Source organism: Eulemur rufifrons, chromosome 15, assembly GCF_041146395.1.
Source record: "Eulemur rufifrons isolate Redbay chromosome 15, OSU_ERuf_1, whole genome shotgun sequence".
Lineage (NCBI taxonomy): Eukaryota > Metazoa > Chordata > Mammalia > Primates > Lemuridae > Eulemur > Eulemur rufifrons.
Genome location: NC_090997.1, coordinates 11,057,688 through 11,078,790, shown reverse-complemented (window position 1 = coordinate 11,078,790; position 21,103 = coordinate 11,057,688). Strand labels below are relative to the sequence as shown.

Genomic DNA, 21,103 nt, shown 5'->3' with positions numbered 1-21,103 from the left:
AGGCCCTCGCTGTGCCACCAGACGGGCTGTGGCCGGCTAGGCAGGGAGCTAACACTCGCGGACCACCCCTCAGGTGCCAGGCACATGGCACACTTCAGCTCCTTTTACCTCCTACCCCCTTACTGAGGAAGGTGGCATTACTGCCATCCTGTTTGACAGATGGGGAAACTGAGGCTCTGAGAGGTTAAGCGCCTGCCCCCAGTCACACAGCTGATAAATGGCAAAGCCAGATTCAAACTCTGGTCCATCAGGGTCCGGAGCTTGTTCGTGTTCCACTAAACCCAACTGTCTTCCAGAGGGCAGACTTGGAAGAGGCAACGCAGCTTTGTTCCTTTGGTGGGAGTCACATGCGGCTGTCAGGGCACTGCAGGGGTAGGCTGGGTGGTTCTTGGATGGGAGTGGCGTCTTGAGGGAAGGAGGGACTGAATAGGGGTGCTCCTTGCACTCAGGAGTATGCGCAGGAAGGGGTTGGGTGTGCACACCCGGACACCAGGCACCCCACTTCCACTCCCTACCAGCTGTGTGACCTTGGGCAAGTGTTCAGCCTCTCTGTGCTTCATTTGCCCCTCTGTGCCTCAGTTGCCCGTCTGTAAAATGGGGGATATGTTAATACCTCTCTCATGGGCGGATGGGTGGGGTTGTTTTGAGAATTAAGTCAGTAATACGTATCAACTCGGAACAATGCCTGGTGCATAGTAAGCGCTCAGTAACTCAGTAATACGGGTAACAATGCCTATTGGTTTGTACCTGGGAGACAATAGGCCACCTTCTGTGAACCTAATGCAATTGTCCATGCTCATGCTCATAGATGTTTCCTTCCTTTCTTTCCCCCACCTTCTCCAGTCTTTTATTTAGCAAAGCCTGGCTATTTCAGTTATAAGGTGGTTATTTCCAAAGTACTCAGAGGCAGATTAGATTTGTAAAAACAAAGCCAGGGAATAGTTCTGTGCAGTGGACAAGCCACAGGAGACTGAAGAGGCTGGGCTGGGGTGGAAGGAGAGGGAGGCCCAGGAGCAGGGCCAGGAGCCAGGCGCTGGTGGGATCTGAGTGCTCTGTGGACCTTGGGCCTGGGGCAGGGAGGCTGGGGCGTGGGTGGCTTAGGTACTAGGGCCCTAAGGGCCATTATTAGTCAACTCAGGAGGACAGACACAGGGAGGCCTGGCCTGGGGCTGGGTTTGGGACCTGGAGCCAGAAACCGCTGTGTGGCTGGCTGCGAGCTCCTCTGTGTCCTTTGTGGCCTCATCTTCTCACACCTGGAGTCAGTGGGCTTCCCTGCCCTAAGCAGCCGGCTGGCAGAAGAGGCTGGCATGTGGATTCCCGTCTCCTGAGGAAATGGAAAAGCAAAGACTGGGTCTCCAAGGCTGCCATAGCTCTGGAGAGGGGGTTCTCCCCTCCCAGCTCTGCAGGCTGACTCCACGGGGACCCAGCCTCGCACACATCCCTGCTGCCGGAACCCTCAGCACCCCAGACCAGAAGGACCCTGTGAGAGGTCCCATCCAGCCCCTGCACGTTATTAGTGGAGGGCCCAGGGCCAGAGAGGGAATAGGACTTGCCCAAGGTCACACAGCTGTGTGGTAGCATGTGTAGCCAAATGCAGGTCTCCAACCCCACTTTGGCCCTGGGCAGGCTTTTGTGCTGGGCCTGTGGGCTTGAAGGAGCCCTTCTGAAATAAACTCATTCCAGAGGGTCAATGCTTGTGGGCCCCAAATCCACTGTGGCATGGAATGACCAATCAGACAGAGTTTTGGGCTTCATCCTCCCTGGGGAGGGGCCTCCGTGGCCACATGGGCCGGCCTGTCATCCATGAGCACAGCTGACCTTCCCCTGCAGGGGAAGGGAACAGGTCCATTGGGGTGAGTCAGACGGGACTTGGGGCACTTGGAGTCCTCTCTGCACCCCCTCCCTTGTCCTCAGGCCCCTTTCCTGTCCCAGGAGCCATCTATGGGCTGGACCCCCCTCCTCCCCGCCCCCACCACACTCACTGCGCCATGGTCCAGTGCAGCTCTCTGATCCCTGTGTCACCTTTCTGTCTGACCAACCTGCTGTAGCCCCTGCCCCCGGCCCTCTCGTGGGCCATGGTGACCACCTCAGTGGGATTCAGGTACGTTGTCCCTGAGGCTCCTGGGCATGGCCGGCTTGGCTATTTAGCAAGAATGTCTGCATGTGGGGTCTGGGAAGGCTGAGGGCTGTGCAGGGAGGGGACCCTCTGTAGGATTCGCTGAGGGCGACATGGCATGGGGGGAGTGAGGCAGGGCTGGGAGCTAGGGGACCATCACCCATCTCCGTCGGGGAGGTCGTGGCTGTGGGCCCCAGATTTCCTCACCTGTGCTGGAGCTGGTGGTGGCCACACACCTGAGAGAGTCCTCGGCTCAAATCTCCGCCTCACTATGTCCTCGTAGCATGACCTTGGACAAGTCACTTAACCTTTTTGAGTCTCTGTTTCCTCATCTGCCAGCGTTGCTGTTGTCCTGTGAGGTGTTTGTGGGGGACAAGTGGGGTCTGACGCAGGCCACGTGTTAAGTGCCGTGCCTGGCACGTGACAGGGACTCGGGGAGCGTGTGCTGCCGGGTGGCAGTGGAGCGTGTGTCGGGCCACTGCACAAGCAGCCCCCAGGGCCCTGTGTCTCCCCCTGGGAAGCCCGATGGAGGGACGGCGTGGAGGCTCTGAGAACGTGATTTCTCTGGAAGCTTCCTTATAGCTGAGGAGCCTGGTTGGGCCAGGAAACACCTAGCGAACAGGCAGAGTGGACGCAGGCAGGGCGTTCCAGTGGACGGGACGCTCAGGGGGGCGCAGGGAGCAAGGGAGAGCGGGCTTCAGGCTCCTCACTCGCCCCACCCAGGAGAAAGAAAGGCAGCCGCGTGCTCAAGGGAGCCTCTGACTGCCAGGGCCAGCAGGGGACTCGGCAACGCACCCACACACGTGTGTGTGTGTGTGTGTGTGTGTGTGACACAGACAGAGACACAGAGAGACAGAGGGTCTGCCTGGGTGCCTGGGCTGGATCTGTGCTTATCTCCAGGGTGGAGCACCCCCAGGACCTTTCTGGTTTCTCCTTTCCCCAGCCCCGTCCTGCCGAGCCCAGTGGCAGTGCTCCTGGGCAGGCCTCACGCCAGGGTCCAGCTGGTCCCTGTGGGACAGGACAGGACACCTTTCTGGTTGCAGTTGCCTTTGAAGCTGCGCCCCCTGTTGCCCTGGGTTAACAGGCCGGCTGGCCGGGAGGCGCCAGCTCCCGCCCTTTCCTGCGGGATGTGACCGGGGTCTTGGGGTGGATGGGCCTGAGCTGTGGGAACTGGAGGCCACTGAGTGGGCCGGGAGCTCTTGTGACTCCTGTCTCCTCCCCTCTCCTTCCTTTCCCTCCTTCTCACCTCCTACTTGTGCTCAGAGACTTAAAAACAAGCCTCTGCCCCCAGCCCTGCAGCCCCCTGCAGCCCCGTGCGGTGGATCTGGGAGAGGCGGTCACACAGTGGTCCTGGGTTGGAGCCTCGTACAGCTGCCACTGATGCGCACTGTGCAGGTCCCCTTTTGAAGCCCTGGCTTCTTCCTGTAATTCACTGTTGGTTTCCTGATCTTTATTCATCACAAACAGGGCTTTGGTGAGTCTGCACTAAGTGTTCCCACTTGGCAGAGCGATTATGTTGCATGAAAGACACAGAAGGCCACATCCTGCGTGACAGCCGTTATGTGCTGTTGGAGACCAGCACACTCGGCCGTGGTGATGGAGGCCACGCTGGGGTTCTCTCCGGGGCAGGGTCCCGGAGGGAACCCTCCGGGGTGAGGGAGACCTTCTCCATCTTGACCTAAATGGTGATTTTTACAAGTACAAACCTGTACAAATTTCTGAGGCTATATACTACAAATCTGTGCATTTTGCTGGATAAATCATAACTCAACAAAAAGGAAAAAGATTTAAAAAATGAATTAAAAATATTAAAAGCATGTACCTGTACCGTTGACCTTATTTCTGCTTCCGGTACCACTCCAATCATGTACCAGGTGACTTTAGTTTGCTATTTTTCGGTATCGGAAGTTGCTACCCTTCATAACCTCTAGGGAGCCACTGGGCCGGATCCTGTATTAATAACCTGCATCATTAGGTGTCCTCTCCAGTGTGCCGGGCACTGTGCCAGGTACCCTGCCTGCTTCACAGGTGGGTTCATCATCTCTGCAGAACCCAGAGAGGTGGGTGTTATTCTTGATCACCTGCCTCTCTCAGATCCACTGCTGTGAATTACAGGATATGCACGATTTGGAAAAGAAAATCTTAAAAACTCAAGGCTTTTGGAGAGGAAGTGAAGAGAGTGCCTGGAAATGGGAAAAGCAGGCCCGGGGCCTCTGTGCCCCCTCCAGTGAGGAGACGGCGGCTGGGGTAACTGCCAGGCTGCGCTGCTCTGCCCCAGCCTCGGGCCTTTTGGTGCTGTGGTGTGTGAATCCGTGGGCCAATGGAGGGGACCCTTTCCCCAAAAGGAACTTACAAGGAGCAGAATGGGGACTCGTGCAGGGACACCCGCAGTGGGCCTGGATGCAGCGACAGTGAACAGTGGCTGGAATGGTGGCACCTCCCTTCTGCCCACATTTGCACCCTTGCACAGGCCTCCACACCCAGCTTCCTCACTTAGGACACAGCTCTGCAGGAGAGGTGGCCCCAGCTGGCAAGCACCACTTGACGATGGGAAGACTGAGGCTCGGCCCAGACACTGAGTCAGGCCCAAGGCTGGGACTGGAACGCAAGCATCTGATGCCATGCCCTCAGCCTTCCCCAGAGCATCTTGTGGGCAGGCCTGCTGGCTCCGGGAGCCATGTGACACCTCCCCACGCCTAGCTATGTTTGGGTCTGGGCTGACGGATGCCCCCTCCCCAGGCCCTGCAGGGACCCACGACCATCTTGGTAATTTGGAATGGCCTTTTTCAGGCGGGTTATGTGGCCATTCTTTTCTGTTTCCTAGTTCATCAGGCCTTCCTCTGCCACCTCCCCTGCCAGGAGGGGCTCAGAAAAACAAAACAAACCCCAAACCTGGAATCTTTCCCTCTCTTCCCTTCCCAAGGCCGAAAGGTTCCTAGGAGGTCACGAAGTCCTTCCTCCTGCCTTTGGGAGCCTCGGCACCTGTTCAGGAGGCCTTCCTTTCGTGGTCAGTGCATTTCCCCAGGACTGACTGGGCAGCTCCCACACAATTGGTAGTTTGTAACAGACTGGATCAGAAGAAAACTTCTTCCGACCACAGAGGCATAAAGCGTCATAAATGGCTTAAACAGGCGTCCCGGCCTCTGGGCTTGCACACTGTGTTGTTTCAGCTGCCAGACATGTGTTTTTCTAGGAATACAGGAAATTATCTCTGCCCTTTGAGGAAGGGTAGAGTTTTTTTCTGCCTGTGTTTGGAGATTCCAGACCATTCCATCGTCCTGGACACCCTCTGGCTGGATGAAAGAGATCAGCTGCCGAAAGCCTTTGCTCACAGGAGGACTCCTTCAGTGGGAATCTCTAAAACAAAATATGACGACCCTCACCCCAAGTGCAGGACTGTCAGGGTCCAGCCTCTGTGACCGTTAGCAAGTGACAACCTCTCTGGGCCTGTGTTTCCTCATCCCGAAAGTGGGGACACTGATGGTACTCACGTCATGAAATAATTATGATAATTAAACAAGGTGCTTCAAACAGTATCTAGCACATAGTAAGCACTCCATAAACATTAGCTGTTAGCACAAAATATTTTTTCCTGATTAGAAAGATATATATGTTCATTATAGAAAAAGAATAACATTCCAACAGATTTTTAAGAACCACACAAAATACTTAGGATTGCATTGTCCAAAGAAGTCAGTAAAATTTTTGTATATTTCCTCCCAAGAGGCATTTCTTTCTTTCTTTTTTTGGAAACAGGGTCCATCTGTATTGCCCAGGCTGGAGTGCAGTGGCCTGATCATAGCTCACTGTAACCTCAAACTCCTGGGCTCAAGTGATCCTCTTGCCTCAGCCTCCTGAGTAGTTGGGACTACAGGTTATATGCCACCCATGCCTGGCTAATTTTTTATTTTTAAATTTTTTTGTAGAGACAGGGTCTTGCTATGTTGCCTAGGCTCCAAGAGACATTTCTACACATAATTTTACAGGGTGATGATCCTATTTTAGGTATCATTTTGTATCCTACTTTTTGTCCCTTGACATACCCCCGTGTTATTTATTGTAAATGTAACATTCCATCAGCAGGGACAGGCCATAATTTATTTAACTATCCTATAACTTGACATTGAGATTATTTTCGATTTTTCTCTATATAATGCGAAGTGCATCTTTATGCATAAAAGCCTTTTCTGCAACTAGGATTACTTCCTCAGGCTAGTGAATAATTTTTTTTAAGGCTTTGACACATACTGTCAAATTGCTTTTCCATAGAGGTTGTACCAAGGTGTGCTCTGGCAGTTGTGTTGAAGGTACCAAAGGCATTTTAAAACTGTAGACATACTTGGGGGAGAGGGAGCGTTGGTGAAGGTAATTTGCTTAACTCTTCTTTTAAACTATTTGAGGTCTGCCCTCCTTCTTATGTGATTTTTTTTAATGAGAGTATAACACATACAGAAAATTACAAATTGTAAGAGACGAGCTACACAGATGATTATAAACAAGACACTCTCATGACACCAACATCCGCGTCAAATTACAGAACATTCCTATTCCCCCACCTACCAAGCCATCCTCCTGTCTCTCCCAGGCATCTCCCCCAAGGGAACTAGAATCCTGACTTCTAACACAGTAGATTGGTTTTGCCTGTTTTTGAACTGTATACACGTGGAGCATGCTGTATGCATTTTGCTGGCTTCTTTTGTTCAGCGTATGTCTGCGAGAGTCATCTGCGTTGCGTGCTACGATAGTGCGTTTGCTGTCGTTGCTGAGTAGCGTTCCGTTGTGTGGATGTACCACAACTTCTTTATCCATTCCTCTCTCCTGGACATTTGGGTGGTTTCCAGTTTGGGCTCCTGTACATGGTGCTGCTGTGAACATTCTAGTACATGTGCTTTGGTGAACACATGGATGCTTTTCTGTTGGGCACATCCATAGGAGTGGGGTCGGTACGTCATGGGGTAGATGCGTTTTCAGCTTCCTGCTCCAGTTTTTAAAGGATCATCTAGAGGGCAGTTCAGGCCCCACAGACAACCGGAGGGACCTGCCTCAGCTAAGAGCAGTTTGAGGGGCACTGCATGAAGACTGTCCCCGCTGAGGGCTCATGCCTGGGGCAGGAGGGGGGGCTGGAGCCCTCCAGCTCCAACTGGCATGTGGCTGCTGGCTGGTTCTGTGCCTCTGCTGGCCACTCAGCATCCTCACCCAGGGTCCTTGGCTGGCCTAACCACCATGGCACCGAGCAGGGCAGCGCTTGGGCCAGACTGGGTGGAGCTGGGGGGCGCCTTCCCCTTGGAGACCCACCTTTGGGCATGATTGGAAGCAAGTTGGGCCCCTCACAAAACCTACAAGCTGCCCCACTTCCCTTCCCCTGTAGTAGCAGAATCACACGTGTAGCACGGAGTCACATCGTAAGAGTTAGGTGCTTCATCGGTGGAATGAGACACTACAGAAACCCCTCTTTACCCCTCCCCGCTCCACTGCCCCTCCCCACTCTCCTCCCCTGCACTAACCACTCTGAACAGTTTAGGGTACGGGGGAAGGCCAGCATAGTAGTTAAGGATGGCGGCTGTGGACCAGCCTGCCTGGATCAAATCTCCATTCTGCTACTTATCAGCTGTGTAACCTTGGGCAAGTTCCTTCACCTTTCTGTGCCTCAGTTTCCTCGCTGAAAAATGGGGACAGTAAATAGTACTCACCTCAATGGGCCATTGTGAAGGAAAAAAATGAATTAATATTTGAAAAGCATGTCAGCCAGCCCTGATCCATGGCAAGCATTCCATAAGCACTCAGCTACCGGTGCCAGGATCCTTCTTGTCTTTTCTGTACACGTACCCATTTTCTGCCTAAATGGGCTCAGGCTGTACTTTTTATTCTGCAGTTTGCCTTTTCCATTCAATGCTGTATCTTTGACATCTTCCTTCCTATATCTGAGGCTTTTCTTGTTCTGGAGTCCTCTTTCTCCTTACCTCTCCCTCATGGAGGCAGGTGATTTCTCCCTGTGTCTCTCCTCTCCCTCTGTCCACATCTTCCCTCAGGAAAAGTTCTGACCAGCTGATTCATACTAAGATGTAAATGACTGATGGGGGAGGCTAGATGAAGCCAGTTCCAGCCTTGCTCAGAGGAGACCAGGATCCCCCTGTTATCAAATGCCCAAGGGCCTGTGAGGTGACTTCCACATGCTCACTGTGTCACCCTGAATCTTCACAATGGCCTCATGAGGCAGGTGCTGTTATTGGCTGCACTTTACAGAGGAAGAAAGCCAAGCACAGAGAGGTTAAGTGGCTTTCCGAAGTCACCCAGCCAGTATAGACAGTGAGTCTGTTAGACTACAAAGCTCATTTTGGTCATGACTAAGCTGGAAGCCAGACGGAGCTGAGGGCTGAGGCAGAGTTAGCTGAGAGGCTCTGGGTGGGCAGCAGTGGGGGGCAGCTGGAGGGTCCGGAGAGCATGGATGGGGCTGCCCGTGCACCTTGGGAGGGGCGGGAATTCTCTGGGGCGTCAGACCCCTCCCCAGGGGCTGGGGTGGGGAGAAGTTCTCCAGGGACACACCCCGTCCCCGGTGTCTGCACGCAGTAGGCCCTCCAGGCCCCGGCGTGACTGATTGTTCGAATGGTGGCCCCTTTCCAGGCGTGGTGAGTCTGCATGTCTGGGTGGTGGAGAGGGGCCTGGGGCATTTTCGTTCTCCCGTGTCCCTCCCCTCAGTTCTTCCTGGCTACACTGGGCGCCAGGGGAGGCTGTGAGCGGCTCCTCAGGCTCAGAGTGAGCAGGTGCGCTTGGGGGCCGAGGGTGCGGGATTAGCGTGTCCTGGACCACCCCATCGCCCTCGGATCCCCACAAGTCTCTCCCTTAACTCCACGCCCATCCCACCCAGACCACACTCGTAGCGACCCAGCCTGGGGACCCAGGCAAGGGGAGAAGGCCGAACTCTGCTGGCAGAGGCAGCTCTGTGGGGTGTGACAGCCCTGACGATGACTGGCTAGAGAGTGGGAAAGCCTCACTCTGCCCTGCCTGCCACGCCACCTGTCAGAACACGCGGGACAGGCCGAGGCTGCCGACACTCTCAGATGCAGACACCTCGCTGTTCACAGTCATCTGACATCCTGTCCTGGGGGGAGGCTCCCACAGATTCCGGGCAGGTGGTGGGGCAGGAGTTCCTCAGTCCATTTGACAGATGGAGGAGCTGAGGCTGGCCCAGACGGCAAGAGGCTGAGCAGGCCTAGCAATGTCTCCTCACAGCAAAGCCAGCTCTAGCCCGGACAGGCCAGGCACCCGGCCCTTTGTCAGAGAAACAAGGGGCTCGTTCTCCCCCAGCCCTCCCTGTGCCGGCTGGCACTGCCAGGCCCGGTGCCGGCCCCCCTGCTCCCCGCCAGCCAACTGAAGTCAGATTGTCCCTGAGGGGGAGGGGCTGCCCAGCGCCGTAGGGGGTGTAGGGGGTGCAGCTGCGAGGGGGTGGGCTGGGCTGGGGTCAGAGCCCGTGAGGTCTGTGGGGCTAGTGTGTATGGTGGGCAGTGTCCAAAGACAGGAGTACCCCCTGCAGGAGCACAGGGAAGGGGGTGGGCGCAGGCATGGGCGCAGGCTGCAGCTGTGTCCCTGCTGCAGGAAGGAGGAGGTGGGGAGGGTGTCTGCTCCTTTCTCCCTGGGGACAGCCCTGTTGGGAGCTGGGCAGAGAGACCCAGGGGGCTGCAGCAGCCCCTTCACTGATTCGCGGCCTAGGGGTGCAGAGAAGGACGGGAGGTGAGGTGAGGGCTGCCGCATGCTTCCCCACCTTGTAGGGAAGCCACCCGTGGCAGGAGCCCAGGTTGGAAGCCAGGTGGCTTGGGCTCCATTCCTGGCCCGGGATCAACCAGCCGTGCAACCTGGGACCAGCTCCTTCCCAGCTCTGCATGGAGACCCTCTCCTCCCCATCGTGGGCTCAGGGACCAGCCTGCCTGGGACTGGGTCCCAGCTCTGTCCTCGCTGCGAGACACTTAATCTCCCCGTGTCTCTGTGTTTTCTTTATCTATAAAAGGAGAATAATAATCAAAACCACCTCATAGGGCTGTCTGAGGTGAAAGTGTTTGGAGCGTTGCCTGACGCACAGTAGATGCTCAGATACATGTAAGTTATTGTTATTTCTATGATCTGGTGATTTTCGCGGAATATTCCCAGTACTTTTCTCCAGTGCTAAGTCCAATATCTAGCATTGGCCGGAACGTTTCAGCCTGTGCTGCTTTCCTTCGCCACCCCCAGAGGGCTGGGGCTCACTCTCAGGAGCTTGGGACACAGCTCCGGCCCCTGGTCCATGCTGGTCCGCTCACCCTGCCTGTCGCGTGCTCATCTGTGTCCCACGCACTCAGCCTACCGGGCGGTGCGCACTGTGCAGGACATATTTTCATTTAACCCTCCCACCAAGCTTCTGAAGTAGAAACGGTTTACAGATGAGGAAAGTGAGAGGTTAAGTGACTTGCCCAAGGTCACACAGCAAAGAAGTGGCAGAACTGGAATTCAGCCCAGGTCTACCCTGTTTGAAAGCCGTTGCTCAACCAGGAAGTCAAACTACCTCTTGTAATAACCCCAATATAGGACCCTCCCGCCCCTGCAGGACCCTCATGGAGTTTGGGGCACCCCCAGGAGCACCGCACCTCCCAGAGAATCTCAGCCCATCCCAGCTAGAAGGAACCTTAGAAATCACAGGGCCCAACCCTTTCATTCTGTGCACGGGGAGATGGAGGCTCAGAGAGGGGAAGGGGTTTGCCCAGGGTCACTCAGTGAGCTAGAGATGGAGTGGGCTCAGCTGCGGGACTTATTCTGCCCTGTCCTCCCACCTTCCGGGCTAGGCTTGGGAGCCTAAGTCACACCTGTCTCACTGAGACCCATAAAAGATCAGGGCTGATGTGCTGGGTGACAGGAAGTCCTCTCTGGGCCTTGGCGGCACCAGGGGCCCTGAGGTGGCCCTCCCTGACAAGGTTATAGTTGCCTGTGGACTTGCCTTTCTTGTTTACTGACTGTAGGTCCGTGAACCCAGGGACTGCAGTGGTATTCCCAGTGCCTGGCTCACACATAATATTCATTCCTCACCTGTGCATTCAGCACATACCACGTCCCAGGCCCTGGGCTAGAGGCCCAGGGTATAGCAGTGAATAGGACAGACTGCATGTCTGTCCTCAGGGGAGTTTGCATTCCTAGGAAGAAAGAGACAGACAATGAAATAACCAAGCAAACATGCATAGTATTTAAGATGACGCTGAGTGATATGGAGGAGAATAAGAGGGAAGGGGCATAGGGAGTGGGGGCGTGGGGGTTAAGGGTTTCGCAGTTTTGACAGGGTGGTCATGGAAGGTAACATTTGAGCCTTGGGGGAGGTGAAGGAGTAAGCTATGATGGCATCTGGGGAAGAGCATTCCAGGCAGAGGGAACAGCAGGTGCAAAGGCCCTGAGGTGGGAGCATGCCTGGGGTGTTGGAGAGATTGCAAAGAGGCTGGTAGGCGTGGCTGGAACAGATGGAACAAGAGGGAGAAAAGGGGAAAATGGGGTCAGAGGGGAGCATGAGGTGAGGGCAGGTCATACAGGGCCTTTCTGGCATGGTGAGGACTTTGGCTTTTCCTCTGAGTAAAGGGGGAGCCATGGAGAGTTCTGAGCAGGAGGGACAGGATCTGGCTTAGGTTTTAACAGGATCCGTCTGATTACTGAGTTGCGAGCAGAATGGTGTGGGCAAGACAGAAGGTGGGAGTGCGAGCATTAGGAGGCTCCTTCAGGAATCCAGTTAAGACATAGTATGGGCTGGGCCCACAGTGGTGGCAGCGGAGGAGGCCACAGAGGAGGATGTGTCTGACCTAACGGGGTCAGCAGATGCAGTGAGACAGAGCGAGGAGTCCAGGTTGACTCCAAGAGTTTGAAGCTGACCAGCTGCAATACATGAAGATGACAGAATCTGCAGCTCTGTTCCAGGAGCCAGAAGCTTGGATTCACGTCTCAGCCCTGTCCCCGGCCTGCTCAGGGACCTTGGGCAAACCCCCTCCCCTCTCAGGGCTCAGCGTCTTCCCCCCTACGATGGGTGTGATCCCACCTGTCACGGCCCCTCCCCACGCCCTGGTGCTCTGGGGAGGACAGGTGCCTCACAGACCTGTGCCCCCACCCACAGGGAGCCAGCGCCGGCGGCCGCCATGGCGTCACGCATCGGGCTGCGCATGCAGCTCATGCGGGAGCAGGCGCAGCAGGAGGAGCAGCGGGAGCGCATGCAGCAGCAGGCCGTCATGCATTACATGCAGCAGCAGCAGCAGCAGCAGCAGCTGGCGGGGCCGCCCACCCCGGCCATCAACACCCCCGTCCACTTCCAGTCACCACCGCCTGTGCCCGGGGAGGTGCTGAAGGTAGGGCCCGCTCCCGCCTGTCCCCACCCTGCTGGTGCCAGCCCTCCCTAGAGCCCTCACCTTCTCCCCCTCCCAGGTGCAGTCCTACCTGGAGAATCCCACGTCCTACCATCTGCAGCAGTCCCAGCACCAGAAGGTGCGGGAGTACCTGTCCGAGACCTACGGGAACAAGTTTGCCGCCCATATCAGCCCTGCCCAGGGCTCCCCGAAGCCCCCGCCAGCTGCCTCCCCGGGGGTGCGGGCTGGACATGTGCTGTCATCCTCAGCAGGAAACAGTGCTCCCAACAGCCCCATGGCCATGCTGCACATCGGCTCCAACCCCGAGCGGGAGGTGAGTGAGGAGTTGGCCAGTGGCTGCTGCTGCTGGCGGGGCTGGTGCCAGCTGCTGTGGTCCTGAGGTGCCTCGTCTAATGGCAGAGGTGCTGTCCTCAGGGAGCCCCAGGCTCAGGGGGGACACAGCCCTGTCCTCAGAGAGCCCAGTCTGGGGGAGACACAGCCCGTCCTTGGGGAGCCCCAGTCTGAGGGGGGACACGGCTCTGTCCTCGGGGAGTCCCAGTCTGAGGGGAGACATGGCCCCGTCCTCGGGGAGCCCCAGTCTGAGGGGAGACATGGCCCTGCCCTTGGGGAGCCCAGTCTGAGGGGGGACACAGCCCATCCTTGGGGAGCCCCAGTCTGAGGGGAGACACAGCCCATCCTCAGGGAGCCCCAGTCTCAGGGGGCACACGGCCCTGTCCTCAGAGAGCCCAGTCTGAGGGGAGACACGGCCCCGTCCTCGGGGAGCCCCAGTCTGAGGGGAGACATGACCCCGTCCTTGGGGAGCCCCAGTCTGAGGGGAGACACGGCCCCATCCTCGGGGAGCCCCAGTCTGAGGGGAGACACGGCCCTGTCCCCGGGGATCCCCAGTCTCAGGGGGGACACGGCCCTGTCCTCGGGGAGCCCCAGTCTCAGGGGAGACACAGCCCTGTCCTCAGAGAGCCCCACTGTGAGGGGGGACACAGCCCTGTCTTTGGGGAGCCCCAGCCTCACAGGGGAAACACCATCCCTACTTTCGAGAGCTCTGATAGGGAGAAGCAGGAGGCTCATGCAGGACAGCCCAGCACACCCACAAAGCCCTAGGCAGAAGGTATGTCAAGGAAGCTCCCTGGGCAGGTAGGCTCCTTGGGAAGAGCCCTGGCCTGGCCTTGGGGCCAGTGAGATGGGGACAGCTCCTCCCTCACTCAGTCTGTTTCCTCCTCCCCCAGAGGAGCAGGTTGGGTCGGGTGGGCTCCAAGGTCCCTCCAGGTCAGTGGCTGTTTCAATGCCCCTTCCCCCTGCCCATCTCCTGGTGGGCCCTCCCCAGGTGGACTTTTCTTTCTTCCAGTTTGATGATGTCATCGACAACATCATGCGACTGGACGATGTCCTGGGTTACATCAATCCTGAAATGCAGATGCCCAACACGGTACTCCTGGCCAGGCTGGGGTGGGTGTGTGTGGGGTGGGGGTGGGGGGCCAGAGGACCAGAGTGGCTCTGAGCCTGAGAGAGCTAGAGACAGATCCTCACCAGGCAGAGCCGGCATCTTTTTTTTTTTTTTTAAGACAGGGTCTTGCTCTGTTGCCCAGGCTAGAGTGCCGTGGCATCAGCCTAGCTCACAGCAACCTCAAACTCCTAGGCTCAAGCAATCATCCTACCTCAGCCTCCCGAGTAGCTGGGACTACAGGCATGCGCCACCATGCCCAGCTAATTTTTTCTACATATATTTTTAGTTGTCCAGCTAATTTCTTTCTATTTTTAGTAGAGACGAGGTCTCGCTCTTGCTCAGGCTGCTCTCGAACTCCTGACCTTGAGCGATCCTCCCGCCTCGGCCTCCCAGAGTGCTAGGATTACAGGCGTGAGCCACCATGCCCGGCCTGGAGCCAGCATCTTTCTGTAGGTGATAAGGGCCCAGGGCCCAGCAGAATTCTGGATCAAGAAGGCTGTGCCTCAGCCTGTGTGCATCATGGGCCTTCAGAAGGGAGAGAGGAACTGGGACAGTCAGGGCGGCCTTCTGCATGGGGTGGGAGCTGAGGGAAGACGGGGCGGTGGGGGGGCGGATTGTGGGGGTGGGCGTGGGCAGTGTGTCCACAGGGAGGCCTGGAGCTGATGAGCTCCTCTGGGGATCTGGCCTCTCTCCCCTACCAAGCCCAGGGCCCCCGCAGGCAAAGGCCTGTGTCCCTCACTCCATGGGGCAAGTGATTGGGGCTGGCCTTGTCCAGCCACAAGACCCCTTCCTCTGCCTGGCAGTGTGACCAATTCTCTGGGTCTCCTGGGCAGAGGTGAGGTGGCGAGTGGGAGGGCAGAGCTGGGCTTGAAATCGAGAGGCCTGGCTTCTGGCTTTTGCTATGACCTTGGGAAGTCCCTCAAACATTCTGAGCCCGTTTTCTCAACTGGAAAATGGGGGTGATGCTATCTACCCACAGGATTGTGGGAATATTGAGTGAGGCAAGAAATTGAGGGCAAGCTGTGCACAACAAGGCTGACACGTGTTTCCGCCGGGCAGGTAGAATCGCTGGTGCCCTGCCCCACGCTCCTCTGGAGGTCCTAGGCCTCCTCTGCTTACTCCTGCTCCTTTACCCAGATCCTGGCCCCAGCCCGTGCCACCAAGGGAAAGTCCCCAATTCCTGCGGTGGGGAGTCAAGGAGTTGATTCTCAGTCTCCGCTGCTCTGGTGACATTGCTGGATGGCTTAGCAGGAGCTGGCTGGGACCAGTTGGGCCCAAACCTGCAGCTGGCAGGGCCAGCAAGGGCTGAGGAGGGAGGGAGGGAGGGAGGGAGGAGGGGAGGGTGCAAGTGCCTGGTGGCTTCAGTAGTTCACAGTGGGGTCTGGGCCTGTGATTTGTTCTGTCTCTTTCTGTGGCAGGAGCTGGGGAGATCTTTCCAGAACTCAAATCTTTTCCTGCCAGGCCTCTGCTTAACCCTCCACTGACTGTCCCTTCCAAAACCCCAGTGTCTTTGCAAGTCAAACAGGGCAGCCCAAGATCCAGCCGGATCTCCCGCCCCTGCCCACAGCACACCCAGCAGTCCACGCTCTGCCAGCCGCCCCTTCTGTGCTCGCCCCCCAGCCTGTAGTGCTTTTCCTCACGTCTCTGCTCAGGACTCCATTGAGCTCCACGCCCTCCAGGAAACCTTCCAGAAACTCCAGAATTGATTCGGCCTCCGCCCTAGGGCTTCCATGATGCCTAGGGCCTAATCCTATCCGCACTTATCACCGTTTGATCGTCCTTAAGGGGAGGGGCTGCATCTCTGGCAGCTCTGCACTCTGCAGACCGTCAGCTTGCATGGCTGGGTGAGGGGCCCAGGGTGAATCTGATGCCTCTGGAGTCCCAGGGAACCGCCATTCTTGGGATGATGGGTACTCCTCCCCTTCTCACCCCACAGCTGCCCCTGTCTAGCAGCCACCTGAACGTGTATAGCAGCGACCCCCAGGTCACAGCCTCCCTGGTGGGCGTCACCAGTAGCTCCTGCCCTGCGGACCTGACCCAGAAGCGAGAGCTCACAGGTACTGCCCCCGTCCCTCCCTGTGCCCTGGGTCCCTTCCTCCTTCATCCCCACCCCGCGCCCAGCTCCTCTCCTTCTCCCCGGCCTCCAGATGCTGAGAGCCGGGCCCTGGCCAAGGAGCGGCAGAAGAAAGACAATCACAACCTAAGTGAGTCCTGCCCAGCCCCTCTCCCTGCCCCCCTCCCCTGCTCTCACCTGGGCGGCCAGACAGCCATTGCCTGACCTGCAGCAGTTCTAGGAAGGCTTCCCCACCCAAGGCCAACTGCCTTAACCCCTCCCACTGGTGTAACAATGTTGGCTGGGTTTGTTTTTGTTCTCCCCCGTCCCCCTCCCCCACTAGTCCTCTTTAGGAGGGGGTGGGAGAGGGTCTCCTGGGGTGGGATATTCATGAAACCCCAGTTTATCAGATTGTTTTCTGGGTTCAGGTGTGGAACCTGGGCCACAGAGGAGTTCTGTGCAGTGGGGAAGAGTCCCACCCCAGGCAGCTCCGCCGTGCTAACAGCCTAACCAGGGCTGATTCTGCCTCGCAGTGCCCTAAATGGCGTCTGGCCTTTGCCCTGGCCCCCCTCACCTCTGTAGAAATCCCAATCTTTTGGTTATCCTTTACTTCTTATTTTTTTTTTTTGTTCTTGAGACAGAGTCTCACTCTGTTGCCCTGGCTAGAGTGACGTGGCGTCAGCCTAGCTCACAGCAACCTCAAACTCTCAGGCTCAAGCCATCCTCCTGCCTCAGCCTCTCGAGAGCTGGGACTACAGGCGTGTGCCACCATGCCTGGCTAATATTTTCTATATATATATTTTTAGTTGTCCAACTAATTTCTTTCTAATTTTTTTTTTAGTAGAGACAGTGTCTCACTCTTGCTCAGGCTGGTCTTGAACTCCTGAGCTCAAATGATCCTCCCGCCTTGGTCCCAGAGTGCTAGGATTATAGGCGTGAGCCACCGCGCCCGGCCTACCCTTTACTTCTTAGAAGGGCTAAATCTGAGCTGCAGGTTGCCCCTGAGGTGCCCCTCCCTGGGCTAGATGCTTCTCCTAGGTGGGATCCCCATGCCTCTAATTGCTCCCTGTTACCTTTAGTCGAAAGGAGACGGAGATTCAACATCAATGACCGCATCAAGGAGTTGGGAATGCTGATCCCCAAGGCCAATGACCTGTGAGCAGATTTCTGGGCGGGAGGGTAGGGGCCGGGGGTGGGCAGGAGCTGACAAATACTATCTGCCCCCAGCCCCATGCTAGCTGCTAGGCTGGGAAGAGAATCCCTCCTAGAGCTCGTCATCTATTTGAGAAAAGAAGATCCCTCGCTCTCCCAAATCAGGAAGCTCGAGACAGATGAGCTTCTATCCTGGAAGTGGGGCTGGGGTCGAGGGGAGCTTCCCGGAGGAAGAGTCACACTGGGAAAGTTTCCTCAAGGGCACTGGACTGGTAGAAAGGAGAGAGGTGGTCGAGGGGCAGGAATACTGAGCGCCCAGGGTAGGCTTGGGTTTGGGTGGTCTTGGGAAGGAGGCTGCACCAAATCGCTTGGTTCCATGCGGTTAGAGAGGTGTGTGATGGCAACAGAAGTCACCCGGGAGGGCCTATTCTGTGCAAACTGAGATCAGCCTCCTCCACAGATAGCGGGTGGCCAGGTCTGGGCTTGGTGGGCAAGGCTGGGACAGGAGACATAGGCTCTGACGCCAAATCAAAGGCAAAGACTTGGCCACTCCTCTGAGCACGGATCTCTGACCCCGCCTGGCCTGCTGCCGCAGGGACGTGCGCTGGAACAAGGGCACCATCCTCAAGGCGTCTGTTGATTACATCCGGAGGATGCAGAAGGACCTGCAGAAGTCCAGGGAGCTTGAGAACCACTCCCGGCGCCTGGAGATGACCAACAAGCAGCTCTGGCTCCGTATCCAGGTCTGGTCCTGAACTTGGACTTCTTTGGTAGCTCTGACCCCTGACCCTGACCTGGCTCCTGACCCCAGGGACAGTCCTTACACTCCTGAAGCTGGAGACACAGGAATGATGCCCATGAGGAAGGAGGATGTCTCAGTCAGGGTGTTATGCTTTGGTGACAAACAATCCCTAGCACCTTTAAAGCAAGAAATACCAGCTGAGGTTCTGTTCTATGAAACCCTCATTCTGGAACCCAAGCTGATAGACAGGCACATCTAGAGCTGGCTCTGAAAGCCATGTGTCACTCTTTTTTTTTTTTTTTTTTTTTGAGACAGAGTCTCACTCTGTTGCCCGGGCTAGATTGAGTGCCGTGGCGTCAGCCTAGCTCACAGCAACCTCAAACTCCTGGGCTTAAGCGATCCTACTGCCTCAGCCTCCCAAGTAGCTGGGACTACAGGCATGAGCCACCATGCCCGGCTAATTTTTTTGTATATATATATTTTAGTTGTCCATATAATTTCTTTCTATTTTTAGTAGAGACGGGGTCTCACTCTTGCTCAGGCCGGTCTCGAACTCCTGACCTCGAGCGATCCACCCGCCTCGGCCTCTCAGAGTGCTAGGATTACAGGCGTGAGCCACCGCGCCCGGCCCATGTGTCACTCTTAAGGTGCCACATGTGGCTTCTACTTACATGTGCTTGATCAATGCAAGTACACCCCACACCCAACCTCCAGGGAGCAGGAAAGTGCAGGACCCCAAGTGCCTGGGAGGCAGAGCCGGAATCATTTGGTGGCTGGTGCTAGCAGTCACCACATGGCAAACCAAAGAACAGGGGCTTGGGAGAGTCAGCTCTACCAGCTGGGACAGACAGTTCTAGTCCTGGCTCTGTGTTGAGGGCCTCTTGTCCTCTCTGGACGTGAGGCTTGGTCCTCTCCACAAAGGGTGATTGGACTGCCACTTTTACACTTTCCTGTTTCTCATGGCAGATAATACAATTTACATCAAAATCTAACACAGACTCACTCAAAGTGAAAAATCAAAATTTCATGAAGGAACACTCATTCTTAATAGATGCAGCGTGTTCTGATAATTTCTATTCCAGTCTAGTCTAGACAAGTCTACTTCACCTAGGGAAAAAATAGAGAAAGAGCTGGTCAAGACTCAGTACAGCGGTTTCACAACCCACTAATGAGTTACGACTTGCAGTTTGAAAAACACTGGTCTAGACTCCAGAGCTACCCTATGCTTTCTCCCAGCGGAGACGTTTCATGGTCTTGGGTGCCATGAGGGCAGGACCAAGTGCTGGGCTGGAGGTCTGGGAGGGGGGCCTGGCAGCTGGTGTCTGTGGTTGTGTGCCCCCAGCCCTCTGTCTGCCCCCCTGCAGGAGCTGGAGATGCAGGCTCGAGTGCACGGCCTCCCCACCACCTCCCCGTCGGGCATGAACATGGCCGAGCTGGCCCAGCAGGTGGTGAAGCAGGAGCTGCCTGGCGAAGAGGCCCCAGGGGAGACCCTGATGCTGGGGGCCGAGGTCCCTGACCCCGAGCCGCTGCCGGCTTTGCCTCCCCAGGCCCCACTGGGCCCGCCTGCTCAGCCACCGTCCCCATTCCATCACCTGGACTTCAGCCACGGCCTGGGCTTTGGGGGCGGGGATGACGAGGGGCCCCCGGGCTACCCCGAAGCCCTGGGGCCGGAGCATGGCTCCCCGTTCCCCAACCTGTCCAAGAAGGATCTGGACCTCATGCTCCTGGATGACTCACTGCTACCACTGGCCTCCGATCCCCTCTTATCCACCATGTCCCCCGAGGCCTCCAAGGCCAGCAGCCGCCGGAGCAGCTTCAGCATGGAGGAGGGCGATGTGCTGTGACCCTGGCTGCCCCTGTGCCAGGGAACAGGGGCCGGCCTGGGGGCTGGGAGGGCTGGTCACCCCCTCCCTCCCTCAGGCTGCACTTGTGTGTGAATTAGCCACCTGCCCTGCCTCACTACTCCCCACTGACCCCCTGTTTGGACTTCGTGCCTGCCTGGCAGCCTGTGGGGTCAGGAGAAGCCCCCCCACCTCCGTGCCCCCCCAGGGCAGCCCTCCTGATGGGGCTGGGAGGGAGTAGGCCTCCAACTTGGCTCCAGGAGGTGAAATCAAGAGGGGAAGGGAGGGGCAGGTGTACTAGAGGTAAGAAGAGGACTCCTAGTGGGGGGGTCCTATCTTCCCAGCCTGATCTCCCTCACCACCAACGAAGGACACGTTGGAGCAGAGGATTCCAGAAGCTCCTTCTCTGAGACAGCGACTGGTCCGGGGGTGCCCAGGCCTGCCTTTCTAGGACTCAGATGGCAACAAGCCCATCCCCCAGCCTGGTCCTCCCCCCTCCCACGGGTGGGGTCCCACCCCCTTCGGTGCTAACAGCTCTCCACCAGGTGGTGTGCGGGTGGGGGTAGCCGGAAGAGAGGGAGCAGCTGGGTTCGAGTTAGAGTGTGGGGTCACTGCCGGAAGAGCAGCCCCCTCCAGACTCCCCACTTTGTGCCTTTAGTAAACACTGTGCTTTGTACCTGCGTGTCCTGTCTCTTTGCAGTGGGTCTAGGGCCGACAAAAACCAGGGATGATTCAACCCAGGGCCCCTTCTGGACTCAGAGTTCGGATGCTCCTTGAGGGGGGTTGGGGTGGGGGGTACAGAGAAGAGGGAATAAGCCCGTCGCCTGGTTGCCCCCAGCCCCTCAGCCCTGCCCCAGGAAGCCGGAGACCAGCCTTACTTCTGGGTCTGGTGCTGATGGGGGCATTGTCCCCCATCACAGCCACAAGATGGCGCTGCCGCCACGCTGGTCCTGCACCTCCAGCTGTGGCCCAAGACTGAGCAGGTGACGATGTGGGGGACGGGTGCTCCTAAACCCAACCCACCGGCCTTAGCTGCTGATTTTGGGAACCCTTGGTCCAGGTTACCCCTGCCCAGGGTGGGGAGCATGCTTCTCTCCCCAACCCCCAGTTCTAGTGGTGACCTCCAGATGTCTTCCCCTCCCAGGCTGCTGACACGCAGCTTGAGCAGCTCTAGCTGCTGCTCTGGAGGCCAGGCCAGCCCCTCTCTCTCCTCAGTGTCCCTAGCAGGACAGGCTTCCTAGTAACCGAGGGCATCCAATGGGTTCGGGGAAAGGGACCCATGTGAACTATGGAACTTTGGAAGGAGACAGGCGCACAGGACGCTGGTGGGTGTCAGAGACACGGGCTTTACTCCTGCTCCACTCCGGCGCTGTCTGCGTCCAGGCTGACATTTCCTT

General features: G+C 57.0%; 1 protein-coding gene across 2 annotated transcripts in view; it reads left to right on the top strand.

Annotated features, from left to right (window-relative positions):
• The window catches only part of TFEB (transcription factor EB), a 51,011-nt gene extending 30,629 nt beyond the window's left edge, over positions 1-20,382 (top strand). The window contains exons 2-9 of one of the 2 annotated variants that reach the window (XM_069489135.1): positions 12,231-12,459; positions 12,536-12,790; positions 13,820-13,900; positions 15,855-15,975; positions 16,066-16,122; positions 17,051-17,126; positions 17,719-17,866; positions 19,230-20,382. In XM_069489135.1, coding sequence (XP_069345236.1) covers positions 12,253-12,459; positions 12,536-12,790; positions 13,820-13,900; positions 15,855-15,975; positions 16,066-16,122; positions 17,051-17,126; positions 17,719-17,866; positions 19,230-19,709 — 1,425 coding nt within the window. In that variant the 5' untranslated portion in view covers positions 12,231-12,252 and the 3' untranslated portion in view covers positions 19,710-20,382. The remainder of the gene's footprint in view (positions 1-12,230; positions 12,460-12,535; positions 12,791-13,819; positions 13,901-15,854; positions 15,976-16,065; positions 16,123-17,050; positions 17,127-17,718; positions 17,867-19,229) is intronic. The other variant, XM_069489136.1, reaches the window with a different exon arrangement.
• The last annotated feature ends 721 nt before the right edge of the window (positions 20,383-21,103 follow it).